We start from the raw sequence: 14,748 nt of genomic DNA, 5'->3' as shown, positions 1-14,748 counted from the left end.
CCCTACCTCCTCCAGTCCTCATAATTACCATATTCCTCATAACTACCCCACTCCCCCCCTCCTCATAATTACCATATTCCTCATAATTACCCTACTTCCGCCCTTCCTCATAATTACCCTACTTCCTCCCGTCCTCATAATTACCATATTCCTTATAACTACCCTATTCCCTCCCTTCCTCATAATTACCCTACTTCCTCTCTTCCTCCTAATTACCCTACGTCCTCCCTTCCTAATAATTACCCTATTTCCTCCATTCCACATAAGGACCCTACTTCCTCTCTAGCACATAATTACCCTACTTCCTCCCTTCCTCCTAATTACCCTACTTCCTCTTAATTACCCTACTTCCTCCATTCCTCATAAGGACCCTACGTCCTCTCTAGCACATAATTACCCTACTTCCTCAAAGTAAAGAGAGTTGGCACTGCCATGGTGGCAGTTTGGTGGCCCCAAGTCTCCAATAACCCTTGCACTCAGCATACCTGGAGTAAGTATAGCTCAAATGGTGGAAAGACGAAGTTTGAGTGAGAGCAGAATTAGATCAAGTCTCATAGATCATCTCTTATGACAGATTTTGTATCTTTATTTGCAAATAAATGTCTGTCCTTCAGTGTTTTTGTGTGTGTGTGTGGGAGGGAGCGAGACAGAGGGAGCGAGAGAACAAGAATGTGCTTTTGTGTCTGTATGTCTATATCAAGAGAGAGTTTGTTGTCAAGGAGGATTGTGACAGAGTAAGGTATTTAATTTACAACCTACTCTTCTTTTCTGTATAGGTTAACAGATGTGTGTACTTACTCACAGAGATAAAGTGTGAGACGGGGACTTGTTTCTGTTAACTGATGTGTGTACTTACTCACAGAGATAAAGTGTGAGACGGGGACTTGTTTCTGTTAACTGATGTGTGTACTTACTCACAGAGATAAAGTGTGAGACGGGGACTTGTTTCTGTTAACTGATTGTGTACTTACTCACAGAGATAAAGTGTGAGACGGGGACTTGTTTCTGTTAACTGATGTGTGTACTTACTCACAGAGATAAAGTGTGAGACGGGGACTTGTTTCTGTTAACTGATGTGTGTACTTACTCACAGAGATAAAGTGTGAGACGGGGACTTGTTTCTGTTAACTGATGTGTGTACTTACTCACAGAGATAAAGTGTGAGACGGGGACTTGTTTCTGTTAACTGATGACAGAGATAAAGTGTGAGACGGGGACTTTTTGTTAACTTTATTTGCAGAGATAAAGTGTAAATGTCTGTTACTCACAGTGTTAACTGTGTGTGTACTTACTCACAGAGATAAAGTGTGTGAGACGGGGAGTTAACTGATGTGTGTACTTACTCACAGAGATAAAGTGTGAGATGGGACTTGTTTCTGTTTGATGGCTGTATGTACTCACAGAGATAAAGTGTGAGACGGGGACTTGTTTCTGTTAACTGATGTGTTACTCACAGAGATAAAGTGTGAGACGGGGACTTGTTTCTGTTAACTGATGTGTGTACTTACTCACAGAGATAAAGTGTGAGACGGGGACTTGTTTCTGTTAACTGATGTGTGTACTTACTCACAGAGATAAAGTGTGAGACGGGGACTTGTTTCTGTTAACTGTTACTTTCTGTATGAGACGGGGACTTGGTTAACTGATGTGTGTACTTACTCACAGAGATAAAGTGTGAGACGGGGACTTGTTTCTGTTAACTGATGTGTGTACTTACTCACAGAGATAAAGTGTGAGACGGGGACTTGTTTCTGTTAACTGTTACTTACTCACAGAGATAAAGTGTGAGACGGGGACTTGTTTCTGTTAACTGATGTGTGTACTTACTCACAGAGATAAAGTGTGAGACGGGGACTTGTTTCTGTTAACTGATGTGTGTACTTACTCACAGAGATAAAGTGTGAGACGGGGACTTGTTTCTGTTAACTGATGTGTGTACTTACTCACAGAGATAAAGTGTGAGACGGGGACTTGTTTCTGACCCTCTGTGATGATGTAGAAGAGCATATCTTCTACCTCCGAGAAGAGACCCTTCCCACTGCTCCTACATATACATACAGTGAAGAGGGAAATTGTCAGCTTTAAACAACACAGACATACACAACTTGATTGGCTATTTATAAAGAGTAATGGATGATTGAGGAGAATGGAGACAAGCCATGTTTTGAATATAGAATAACATAGGCCTATATGTGATTCACGCACACGCACAGTAAATTAATATCTGCCAATCAATACATAACACAAATTAACTGTCTGAACTGGAACAATAAAAACACAAACTCACAGTTTGGAAAGCACGTGGTCCATGTCAGAGGTTGTTCCGATGCGGTGCTGATCTGTTGAGCTTGTGTTGAAATATTGTGCCGGTTGAACTTTAACATTACGACGACAACACGGTAATAAGCCGTTATAACAAACCTTTTTTAAAACTATTTTAGTCGTGTCTTTCAAAGTTTCAACAGCTGCTGCGTTGGTCACCCGTAATATTTTCAAACAGTGCATGGTTACACTAACGTTACAAAAATAAAAGCATTTAAGGATAAATAACTGCCTTCGGATACCTTTTCGATAGTATTTCCGTTACTTTCTCCACTATTTACCCTTAGTCTGATAAGTCCGTTCTGGTCAACCGACTACAGGTATCTAGGCAGCACTCGTTTTCACGTTCGAAACTTGTCATGAGCGCACAAGAGGAAAACTGCGCCGATGACGTCGGAGTGTGTATTTATAGCAGGTCAACTTGGCTGCTGGGGAGCAAGGAAACCCCCAGCTCCGCTAAAACCATTGACAACAACTACAGTGCCCTTTTCAAAGGATTGTTAAATAAATGTTTAGAACTATTTGGTTTTAATATTATCACATTGAAGAACATAGTCAGAACTAGATATTTCTGCTTATTCCACATTTAGCTCTATCATCTGAGTTACACAGCAAATAACTGCATGCTTTTCATGATCTGTAAAATTCAACTGATCATTTTTTCCATTTGGCATGTAACGCTAAGCAAACAATATGTGTAATTCATCTTGCTTCATCGGATATTAGGCTTTCAGAAAGAGCTTGACATTGGTAAATCCTCCTGGTAAAGTTGTCAGTCGGACTACTGTCATCACCACTACAGTATATGGAAAGCAAATCAAACAATATCTGGATATAGCCATCTAGTTTATACCCTGAAAGTCATCTTGTTAACTAGCAATATTAACGTGATCTATTATTAGCTAGCTAACTATCAAGCAAATTAGACGTGGTCCATCAGTCAATGTAGCCTATCATGTATGTCTGCAGCAATTCTTAAATGCTACTAAAGTCAATGTTGAAAGGGGGAAAACGTTAGCTAACTTCGCTAGGTAGGCCTACGTTGATTGTAGAAAAAGTGCATTAGGTCTACTTACCACTGTTAAACCAACTGTACAACGTTTCTACCGGTAGCTTGCAAAGTGAACACATTATCCGCCAACAGTAACGTTACATCGGCAAATGCTGATCATTTGTTTTATTTTTTATTTATTCATTATTTTACCAGGTAAATTGAGTGAGAACACGTTGTCATTTACAGCAACGACCTGGGGAATAGTTATAGTGTAGAGGAGGGGGATGAATGAGCCAATTGTAAACTGGGGATTATTAGATCATGTAGATAATGTAACTGATAGAGCTAAATGTGTTATTTGTTTTGCATGGAATACTCAGGCATTTGTAGTTTTGACTACGCTCTTAAACAGGTAGTCAAAACGGGCAAATCAAGCGCTCTGCACCTGTGGACCAAACCGCGTTGCGTGCCGGAGCGTTGCAAACAGTATTTTTGAACGAGTCCTTTTACTAAATCGAGTCATGAATCATTTTTTCCCTGAGTGACTCGTTCATTTTGTCGTTCGTTTGACCTGCTGACCGCAGTGACTATACAGCAGGATTTAATACGCTCTCTGGCTCATGGTTCCAGAGACTTGCTCCGACAAAACATCCGTACAATAGATCAAGTTGCACTGCAGACAGCAATAATATCATAGAGAAGAAAAAGACATGTTTAGAACTGGTAATTGATCGCATGGTGCAATAATAAATTATGGACACAGCTTTGTAGAACCAAAAACATACAGCCTGCATGCTTTTGACATTACTGACTCAAATGAACGAAATGAGTCAGTCAGAATATTCGTTATTTTTACTGAAGGAGTCGAACAGATCTGAGTTATTAAAAAGAGCCGAACTTCCCATTAATAATTTACACGTACATGTTATTCACTCATTTCATCCAAACTGCTAGCGAGCTTCAACGTGGTCCGTATTGACAGACTCTAAAGTACAACTTGTTCTATCACTGAGGAAGAGAGGCGCAATTCGGCGGAAAATATGTCTCCATCCAGCAGGTGGCGTTATTTCGTTGTTTCGCCCACTAAGCAAGGACTTTTTGTATGGAGGTCAATGAGTGTCAAATTTGGTCATTCAAAAAATATATATTTGCTACTTGAGGTTGTTTTAAGCCAATAGAAGTTTCGTAATGCTTAAGTCGTTACAACTTCTCGTGTCTCTCCATTGAAGACAGGCGGTTGTCGTCACCAACCCTCATCGAATATTCAAAAGATGATTACAATAAGGAGATGTATGCACCAATCCAGAGAAAGGATATGCAGCTAGACAGCCCGCCATGACAACGACTCCCATTGTTAGGGCGGAGCGACGTGTATCTTGTAAGTATAGCCATTAACTTTGGTTCTATTTCAGATGCTTGTTGAGCTGCAAGTCCTGCCTCTCCCACCTACTAATTGGTTTGTAGGACATACTGTTCCCATGTGGGTGATTGAAAAATGTACGAGGTACACACTCCAGTTCAGTCAGCACAGCGACCAATGGGAAAGTACTATACAATCAAGCTTGAAGACATGGCATATTCTGGCAGATGACAAACACAAGGTTTGATGCCAAATATATAATGTATTCAAAATACTCAAGTATCTGCATCATGTAACCATTAACCAACATGTCACTGTTTATAATGAACCGATTTAAGGCAGAGGCTACAGAGCAGAGCAGACATACTGTACGATGAACTGTTTGGTTAAATCAACAGACCGATATAGTTCCTATCGGCTATGTTTTGAAATACTTTGGCCATCTCACAGTGGGGAGAAATCCTAACAGGCTGACAATGAGACGACGAGCTTTGAAAATCATGAATTGGGTCTCATTTTATTATTTGTGTTCATATAATGGGACATCAGTTCTTTCAGCCTTATTGGACGATGTTCAAACTGCTTGTTGTAGGTAAATAAAGCTTTTGCCTGTAAAACTTTAAATCTTGCTTGAAATTAAGCAACATAAATAATGGTGACAAAAAAGGCACAGTAGGTTCCCAAACATAACTATTCATAACTATTCCATGTTATTTTTTCATAACTCTAGGATATAATCTAGCTTCAAAACACCGACAGTAGGCCTGGAAAGAAATGCATTGAATTAAGTTTCAGGTAAAATTGTGTAGACTACTCTACATTCTGTACGTTTAAACTCAAAACAATATACTGTTTTTTTTTTTTAAAATGGTTTAGTATAGGATTGTATTGCATATAGTATTGTATCCTATTAACTATTTTAAATGCATCTCTACACACTCTTAGCAGGACGTGGCATCACCAGTTTCAGCCCAATATCGATGACACAGGATGGCATGTAAGAGAGAGGGATCCATCCAAACTTGGCGTCCCAGCCGGCACTGTAGCGGGTACGGGGGTAGGAAGACATCAAGGCATGCTCCATGCAGTTAGTCACTTTACTCAGGTCAGAGTCACAAGATGCATTCATGATCAACCGTTGTATCTGGATGTCTGGATCGGTTGGGGGTGGGGAAAGAGGATATTGTTAAAACTGTTCGGAATTTGTACGGCCAATGGGAGGACTAGAGGAGAGAAGAGGAGAAAAGAAAAGTGAAGAGGAGAGGGGTTGAAGCCAGAAACCAACTGGATGATAAGCTGGATGTAGCATGAGAGCCAGGATGGTAATACTACGTATAGTCTTGAAACAAATGTCAATGGGATTTTCTACTAATGAGATTTCGCAGCAAATTCCATTGACACTTAAACAAGACTAGAGGTTTTAACCAGGGGTTGGAACAAATTATTTTCCAATCGTTTCATTCTGAACAGAACTATCATTTTTGTTCATGCCATTCCTCTGTCCCGACCAGAAAAATAAAGTTCTGGACTGGTTTCTATTGTTATTTTCTGTTATTTTTTTAAACCTCCTGAAATCTTTAAACTTTAAAAAAAAAACATTTAGCTTGACATTACTTTCAAATATAACCCCCCAAATTATTATTATCAAAGAACATTAACTGGTTCCCACGCTTTTAAATAATTGTTCTGTTCCATAACAGTATAGAGATAACTTTCGTCCCCAGTTCTGATTTGATTCCTCCCCCCAAAAATGGGGTTCTGTTCCCTGAACCGGTTCCAGCCCCTGGTTTTAACCCTGTGTGTGAAGGGCAGGACCGTGGTTTATTCCAACGTCTCATCTGACAGATGACCTTCTTCTTCTGCTACTACTGCTGCTGCTACTACCACCACTACTACTACTACTGCTACTACTACTACTACCACTTCTACTGCTACTACTACTACCACCACCACTACTACTACTACTACCACTTCTACTACTACCACCACTACTACTACTACTACTACTACTACTACTACCACCACTACTACTACTACTACTACCACTTCTACTACTACTACCACTTCTACTGCTACTACCACTTCTACTGCTACTACTACTACCACCACTGCTACTACTACTACCACTACTACTACCACCACCACCACTGCTACCACTTCTACTGCTACTACTACTACCACAACCACTTCTACCACCACTTCTACTACCACCACTACCACTTCTACTGCTACTACCACTTCTACTGCTACTGCCACCACTACCACTTCTACTGCAGCCACTACCACTTCTACTGCTGCTACTACCACTTCTACTGCTGCCACTACCACCACTACCACTTCTACTACTACTACTACCACCACTACCACTTCTACTACTACTACCACCACTTCTACTGCTGCTACTACCACCACTACTGCTACTACCACTACTGCCACTGCTACTACCACCACTACCACCACTACCACCACTACTACTACTACTACTGCTGCTGCTACTACTACTACCACTTCTACTGCTGCTTACACTTATCCAGGTATTTGTCTCCGTAGCTGGCCTTTACTTCAGGTGTGAGCTGGTTCCACAGGCGATGCAGCTCTCTCTCAATGGGATCCAGACTGGTAACCGCTGTCTTAAAGAAACCTGGTTCAATGATGCACACCTTGATCCCAAAGTAGTGGATATCCCTCCTTTGGAAAATGTAGACATCAATGCTTGGTTGGCATACATTCTCTAAAAACACTATGTTGCTCTTTAACATTGTATAATTTTGTATTATTGAATATTGTAGCTCAGTGAAATACAGTAGATTAAAGCAGACTATAAGAATCTAAGAAAGGTAAATACCACAATACGGGTTTGGTTGAATTGAGCTTCGTGATGACTACTATATGTTGTTGTGATACTACCTGGAATAATTAGCCTGCATTGTGGGCTTACAAAGATCCAAACAAACTATAGTAGCCTACCTGAGGCAGTCTGAGAAGGACTCCACAGCGAACTTAGAGATGCAGTATCCCCCTCCGTTAGCCGCCACCCTACCCAGCACTGAGGCCACGTTGACAATCCTCCCCTGGGCCTGTTTGATGAGGGGCAGGAAGGTGAGGGTCATCTCTATCACCCCCGTCATGTTGACCTTCAGGGTACTGGTATAGTCCTCCATCCTCATCCACTCTGTGGGACCCATGGGCAGGGAGCGCCCCGCGTTGTTCACGATACCCCACAGTCCTGGGAGAGGGGAGGACGAGAGAGAGAAATATGAAGATATTGTTATTATTTAGTCAGAAATGTTTTCAGCTTTGGATTCACTGTGTATTTCAAGTCACATGCATCTGTTTTATTTGACACAACTGCTGTTTGAGTCATGGTTACAGCCTTAGGGCCTCTCTGACCAGACCAGGATAGGTTACAGGTAGGAAACAGAGATACTAGTCAGGAATATAGGTAGAAAAAACTCCTGGCCCTAGCAGTGAGTAACATAAACCCCACTCCAGATGGTTTCTCACCGTTATCTCCAACCTCCTGCTTGGTGTACTCCATAGCTTTCTGTATACTGGCGGTGCTCGTCACGTCTAGGAGAACAGTCTTCAGGTACGGCCCAGTCGCCATGTTCAGATCATCAGCCCCTTTCTCTGTGAGACACCCAGCTATCACCCTGAACCCTCGCTGGTCTAGCCTCTTACAGAGCAAGTTCCCAAAGCCAGAGTCACAGCCCGTCACAAACACATACTTCTCCTTGACGTTCTCTACTTCCAGACTGTCTCTGTACAGCCAGCCTAGCGTCCACAGAACCACGAAGGTAGAAATGCCATACAGCCATAGATTATCCCTACTGGGGAAGAGGAGAGCACAGTGAGAGGTTGTAGGGTGAAATATGATGTTGATCATTTTTTTTTGCCCGATGTCTTGTTTTTCTTTAGCATCACACCAGGCAAAGACCTTACATTAACATCAAGTCAACATCTACGTTTGGTTGGTATTTGATTGAGTTGTCAACAAAGATGAAATCCACTTGAAGCCAACCAAACCTTGAAGTCCCTGAATCGTTGGTTTGTGCTTGAAATCTAGGTTGAAATGAGACAGAGAACTGTACATATATGGCTTTTTTTTCTCCAAATAGAATAAATGGATGTTCACCATCAGTTATGTTGAAATATGACATTGATAGAATTTCATGCAGATACGACATTCTTATGACATTGATTGAAAAGTGAGTGGGTGTTTTCATGCGGGTTTACATAGGCTTATTTCCAAAAGAACATCCTAGGAGTTAAATGGAATGATTAAATCTTACCCTAAATACTGGTACACGGAATCAATATCCATGATGAGGTCTGGGAGAGGATTTTATGGAGGTGTAGAAAAATTAATCCCTGCAGGAAGTGTTAGGAAATAACACACATTACAAAATGTTGTCAACACTACCTGAGCAAGTCGTTCAGTCAAACCTGTCACTGTAGTCTACATGTCCTCTTGTAACATTGTATGCCGATCAGCTCCTATATCTCTGTGCTTATTTATGTAAATATTCACTAAAGTGGTTATTGCCAGATACATGTTTGTTTGCCTTTTTTGGATTCTCCATGACGTTGCGGTACCCTCCCCCGGACCTTGTTTGTGTCCCAAATGGCACCCTATATAGTGCGCTACTGTTGACCAGGGGCCATATGACTCTGGTTAAAACTAGTGCACTGTATAGGGAATAGGGTGCAATTTGGGACCACAAACGGGGGGGCTCAACATCATGGAGAATACAAAAAAAGGCAAACAAACCTGGGGAACTCTGACATTATCAGTGAACTGACACTTGGCTAAAGTTTATATTTTTCATCGTGACAACAGAAGACTTTACAAATCATCGTAAAATCTTTGATGAAAAAGGGGAACATTTTCATAAATTTTATCCTTCAAAGAAAATGGACTAAAACCCAAACATCCAGTGAAAGCCCCCAAAATAACAACTCAGTGGAATCTGGAATACACTTTACCAGATGGCCTATTTTGACAAGGATCAGTTGAATCTGACATCTTATAACACGTGTTTTTGGGCTTTCCAGTGGAGGTATTTAAAGAATGATATGCATAATATGGGCAGTTTTCTTCAGAGCACACAAGGAGTCTTGGGATAAGGCTCTTATAGATCTTATGAAACAAAGAGGCACTGGAACGAGGATAGGGGTTTAAGGCAGGGCTTTGATTGTTTTGTAGCAAAAACCCATTGCCTCTCTTCAAGCTATTTAAGCCTCTCAAAATGTATTAGCCTCCCGGCAGACTTATTAAGCCTTGGGTGGAATAGATTGGGACATCCTGGGATCACACGGAAGAAAGGGACATACTGTATGTAAGCAAGGTGCACGGCGGACCAAGGAGGATTTCAGGGGTACAGACAGTCACACAAACACACCAATAAGAACACCTGTAGGAGGGGATATTGCCTGGTACACCTGTAACTACAGTATGTTAGCCATAAAATCACTCATTAAATGTACATCACATAGGCCGAACGATTTCAATCATCACATCTCTGATATGTGATGGCAACTAGTGTGGACAGTAACTAGTGTGATGGCGAGGGGACAGTAACTAGTGTGATGGCGAAGGGACAGTAACTAGTGTGATGGCGAGGGGACAGTAACTAGTGTGATGGCCAGGGGACAGTAACTAGTGTGATGGCGAGGGGACAGTAACTAGTGTGATGGCGAGGGGACAGTAACTAGTGTGATGGCGAGGGGACAGTAACTAGTGTGATGGCGAGGGGACAGTAACTAGTGTGATGGCGAGGGGACAGTAACTAGTGTGATGGCGAGGGGACAGTGAGATACTCTTATCCAGAGCAACTTACAATTAGTGAATTAATCGTAACATAGGTGAGACAACATTTACCTTTATTTAACTAGGCAAGTCAGTTAAGAACAAATTCTTATTTTCAATGACGGCCTACTGTGCGTTAACTGCCTGTTCAGTGGCTGAACGACAGATTTGTACCTTGTCAGCTCGGGGATTTGAACTTGCAACCTTTCGGTTAATAGTCCAATGCTCTAACCACTAGGCTACCCTGCCGCCCCATATCACAATAGTAGCAAGTACATTTCTTCCCTCAAAGTATTTATCAGTAATGTAATTGCATGGTCTTTTTGGTCTCATCTCCTGTGCTGTGAGCACCTTCCCTTTTACACACACACACCAAGCCCCTCCCATTTACACACACACACCAAGCCCCTCCCCCTGCCACACACCAAGCCCCTACCCCTGCTACTCACACCAAGCCCCTACCCTTGCTACTCACCCCAAGCCCCTACCCTTGCTACTCACCCCAAGCCCCTACCCTTGCACCCCAAGCCCCTACCCTTGCTACTCACCCCAAGCCCCTACCCTTGCTACTCACCCCAAGCCCCTACCCTTGCTACTCACCCCAAGCCCCTACCCTTGCTACTCACCCCAAGCCCCTACCCTTGCTACTCACCCCAAGCCCCTACCCTTGCTACTCACCCCAAGCCCCTACCCTTGCTACTCACCCCAAGCCCCTACCCTTGCTACTCACCCCAAGCCCCTACCCTGCTACTCACACCAAGCCCCTACCCCTGCTACTCACACCAAGCCCCTACCCTTGCTACTCACACCAAGCCCCTACCCCTGCTACTCACACCAAGCCCCTACCCCTGCTACTCACACCAAGCCCCTACCCCTGCTACTCACACCAAGCCCCTACCCCTGCTACTCACACCAAGCCACTACCCCTGCTACTCACACCAAGCCACACACACCAGGCCCCGCCCCATGCCACACACACCAAGCCCCCCCCAATGCCATACACAACAAGCCCCTCCCCCTTCTCTGACAAATGGTTTCAACTCGCTATTTGCATTTGAGGTTTGGTCCAACAGAATCGGTCATATGGACAACAAGACACAGTGAGACATTATTGTACTGTCAATCTTTCTACCGATCCCCTTTTTATATCTCAACTCCTCAGATTGAGAGCAGACACTACTAAAACAGGAGTATCAATGAACATTGATTCTGGAAAAGTAATGCTAAGTTTGTTGCACGCGGCATTGAGGTACCACGTACCGCTAGCAGCATTTTAGCCAAAGACTGTTATACGAGTGGTCTAATCTGTGTTTTTATAAATGAGCAATAAGCATAAAATACAATTATACAAGGAATTGGCATGTTCTCATTCTGAGAAATAAGATTTCAACAATTGACAAAGTGGACAGGCTACCATGCAGTTGAAACAGTTGGAGACAGACAGAAGGGTGTGTTCATAACAATTCAACTGTTCTCCCTTGTTAGCTAGCAGATAGATCCAAGTCGGAAAATAAAGATTAGCTGGCTACTCAATAGCATGTGGGCTTGTGCTTGAGATTATTGTTTAGGAGACCTTTTCTATATAAACGCCTGCTTTAAGAAGTTAGTCATTATTAGCGTATGTGCATTATGCATGGTTCTGGCTGTGTTTGTAACAAAAAGGTTATTTTCATAAACAGTCTTGAAAGTCAGATCTGTGATTATTGCAAAAAAACAACAAAAAAAAGTTTAACTATTTGTAATTGTTAGTAGGTCTTAAAGGTTGTGGAAGGCTTATATTTAGCCTATGTATACATTTTACACACCCTGAATTCATTAGATTATTGCTGATTGTTTAAAAAGCAGTGTATTTGACCTTTAATTGTACAAACAAAGCTTATTTAGAGATAACAACAACAACAAATGGAGATGAGAGATAAGAACTTTTAGGCCATATCGCCGAGCCACATGACAAAGCTGAGCATATGAAACTGTCCTTATTTACTCACTTCCCCTCTGGATAATAACATTTGTAAATCAGTGCAAACGCTTAGAAAGCCTGGGTCCATTTAGAGCTTAACATTTATGTAAATAACTCAATAATAAATAATAATATATTACAATGGACACGTCATGCACCAGAACCAGCTATGTCACCTTGTACATATCTTACAATTACTTTAAAGTGTGAAAGATTGGTTAGAACTTCACATGAATCACTTCAAAAATGCATTCAATGTCATTCAGTTTTAATTATCTGATGATTATGTTAGAAGTAAACTGCCAACCTACCTGTTATCAGTGGTTTACTGTCGGCTCAGGTCTATCTCCTCTTCTCTCTCTCCGTCTCTGACAGTAACAGTTTGGTCCCTGGAGCCTGTGTTGTGTCACTCTGTGTGACTGGCAGAGAAAGAGCTTTATCCCTGTAGTTTATCCTATAAGACAATCTGCAAACTGTGTGTAAACATGGACTGTGTGTATGTGTGTGTACATGGACTGTGTGTGTGTGTGTATGTATGTGTGTGTACATGGACTGTGTGTGTGTTGGGAATAAAGGTAGGTGGGGAGAAGGAATTATGGGCCCAGTAACTGTAATACATTCAGGGACCACTAAATTCTGGACATACATTTATGTGATTTAAAAACAAAAAAAAATGATTAGTTGATGTCAAGACCAATCCATGGAAAATGTACATCTACCACTAGACTTTCATTATGTAGCTGTCAGTATGTAACATAGCACAATTGAGAGCATCCTGTCAGGCTGTATCACCGCCTGGTACGGCAACAGAACCGTCCGCAACCGCATTGCTCTCCAGAGGGGGGTGCGGTCAGCCCAACGCATCACCGAGGGCCCGGTCAGCCCAACGCATCCCTGAGGGCACACTGCCTGTTCTCCAGGACATCTACAACACCCGGTGTCACAGGAAGGCCAAGAAGATCATCAAGGACCTCAGCCACCCGAGCCACGGCCTATTCACCCCGCTACCATCTAGAAGATCATCAAGGACCTCAGCCACCCGAGCCACGGCCTATTCACCCCGCTACCATCTAGAAGATCATCAAGGACCTCAGCCATCCGAGCCACGGCCTGTTCACCCCGCTACCATCTAGAAAGCGGAGACAGTACAAGTGCATCAAGGCTGTGAATGAGAGACTGCTTCTAACTTCAGGCCATCAGACTGTTAAATAGACACTACTAGCCTTAAGTCACTGTTCTAAATCGGCTACAACCCAGTACTCTACCCTGCACCAGACTGCTGCCCCATGTACATAGTCATTGAACACGGGTCACTTTCATAATGTTTACATAATGTTTTACCAACTTCATATGCATTTACTGTATTCTAGTCATGGCTCATCCTATATAACTAGTGCTGTACACGCCTTTTCTATTCATATACTGTCTTTACACACCATTATATATCCTGAACTAAAATATAAAACGCACATCCAGCAATTTCAAAGATTTTACTTAGAGTTCATACAAGGAAATCAGTCAATTGAAATAAATAAATTAGGCCCTAACCTATGGATTTCACATGACTAGGAATACAGATATGCATCTGCAGATACCTAAAAAAAAAAGGAGCGTGGATCAGAAAACCAGTCAGTTTCTGGTGTGACTTACATTTGGCTGTTGATTGTGGCTTGTGGAATGTCATCCCACTCCTCTTCAATGGCTGTGCGAAGTTGCTGGATATTGGTGGAAACTAGAACACGCTGTCGTACACGTCGATCCAGAGCATCCCACACATGCTCAATGGCTGACATGTCTGGTGAGTATGCAGGCCATGGAAGAACTGGGATATGTTCAGCTTCCAGGAATTGTGTACAGATCCTTGTGACATGGGGCTGTGCATTATCATGCTGAAACATGAGCTGATGGCGGCAGATGAATGGCACGACAATGGGCCTCAGGATCTAGTCACGGTATCTCTGCATTCAAATTGTCATCGATAAAATGCAATTGTGTTCGTTGTCCGTAGCTTACGCCTGCCCATACCATAACCCCACCACTCTGTTCACAACATTGACATCAGCAAACCGCTTGCACACGCGACGCCATACACGTGGTCTGCGGTTGTGAGGCCGGTTGAACGTACAGCATTTGAGGCGGTTTAGGGTTTAGAAATTAACATTAGATTATCTGGAAACCGCTCTGGTGGACATTCCTGCAGTCAACATGCCAATTGCACGCTCCCTGAAACTTGAGACATCTGTGGCATTGTGTTGTGTGACAAAATTCTGGTAAAAGTTAGTTGGTCTCATCACCTAAAGTTG

The 14,748-nt window shown here is 42.5% G+C and overlaps 2 protein-coding genes across 10 annotated transcripts in view; both read right to left on the bottom strand.

Annotated features, from left to right (window-relative positions):
• The window catches only part of LOC112246286 (glutaminase kidney isoform, mitochondrial-like), a 37,866-nt gene extending 35,029 nt beyond the window's left edge, over window positions 1–2,837 (bottom strand). The window contains exons 1-2 of one of the 5 annotated variants that reach the window (XR_006083809.1): window positions 2,288–2,837; window positions 1,948–2,044 (exon numbers count right to left, since the gene is read on the bottom strand). Coding sequence is in view for 1 of the 5 variants with exons in the window: in XM_042324841.1 (XP_042180775.1) it covers window positions 1,948–2,044; window positions 2,288–2,505 (315 nt within the window). In the remaining 4 variants the exon portion in view is untranslated. Of the gene's footprint in view, window positions 1–798; window positions 849–1,943; window positions 2,045–2,287 lie in introns of those variants that run through there. The other 4 variants (XM_042324841.1, XM_042324842.1, XM_042324843.1 and 1 more) reach the window with 4 other exon arrangements.
• A 2,329-nt stretch (window positions 2,838–5,166) lies between these two features.
• Window positions 5,167–13,438, bottom strand: LOC112246300 (retinol dehydrogenase 7-like). 5 transcript variants are annotated; one of them, XM_024414594.2, is made up of 7 exons: window positions 12,757–13,438; window positions 8,969–9,047; window positions 8,703–8,738; window positions 8,181–8,506; window positions 7,644–7,902; window positions 7,201–7,364; window positions 5,167–5,828 (listed from the first exon to the last, which is right to left on the bottom strand). In XM_024414594.2, exons 2-7 carry the CDS (start codon window positions 8,998–9,000, stop codon window positions 5,608–5,610), a joined length of 1,038 nt encoding a protein of 345 aa, XP_024270362.1. In that variant the 5' UTR covers window positions 9,001–9,047; window positions 12,757–13,438; the 3' UTR covers window positions 5,167–5,607. The 5 variants fall into 5 exon arrangements, with proteins under 5 accessions (XP_024270362.1, XP_024270363.1, XP_024270364.1 ...); XM_024414595.2 differs by lacking the exon at window positions 8,703–8,738; XM_024414596.2 differs by lacking the exon at window positions 8,703–8,738 and having other exon boundaries at window positions 8,181–8,503.
• Window positions 13,439–14,748: the final 1,310 nt, after the last annotated feature.

This window comes from Oncorhynchus tshawytscha, linkage group LG07, assembly GCF_018296145.1.
Source record: "Oncorhynchus tshawytscha isolate Ot180627B linkage group LG07, Otsh_v2.0, whole genome shotgun sequence".
NCBI classification, from domain to species: domain Eukaryota; kingdom Metazoa; phylum Chordata; class Actinopteri; order Salmoniformes; family Salmonidae; genus Oncorhynchus; species Oncorhynchus tshawytscha.
Note: the sequence above shows the minus strand (reverse complement) of the source record. Positions and strands in the feature narration are given on the sequence as shown.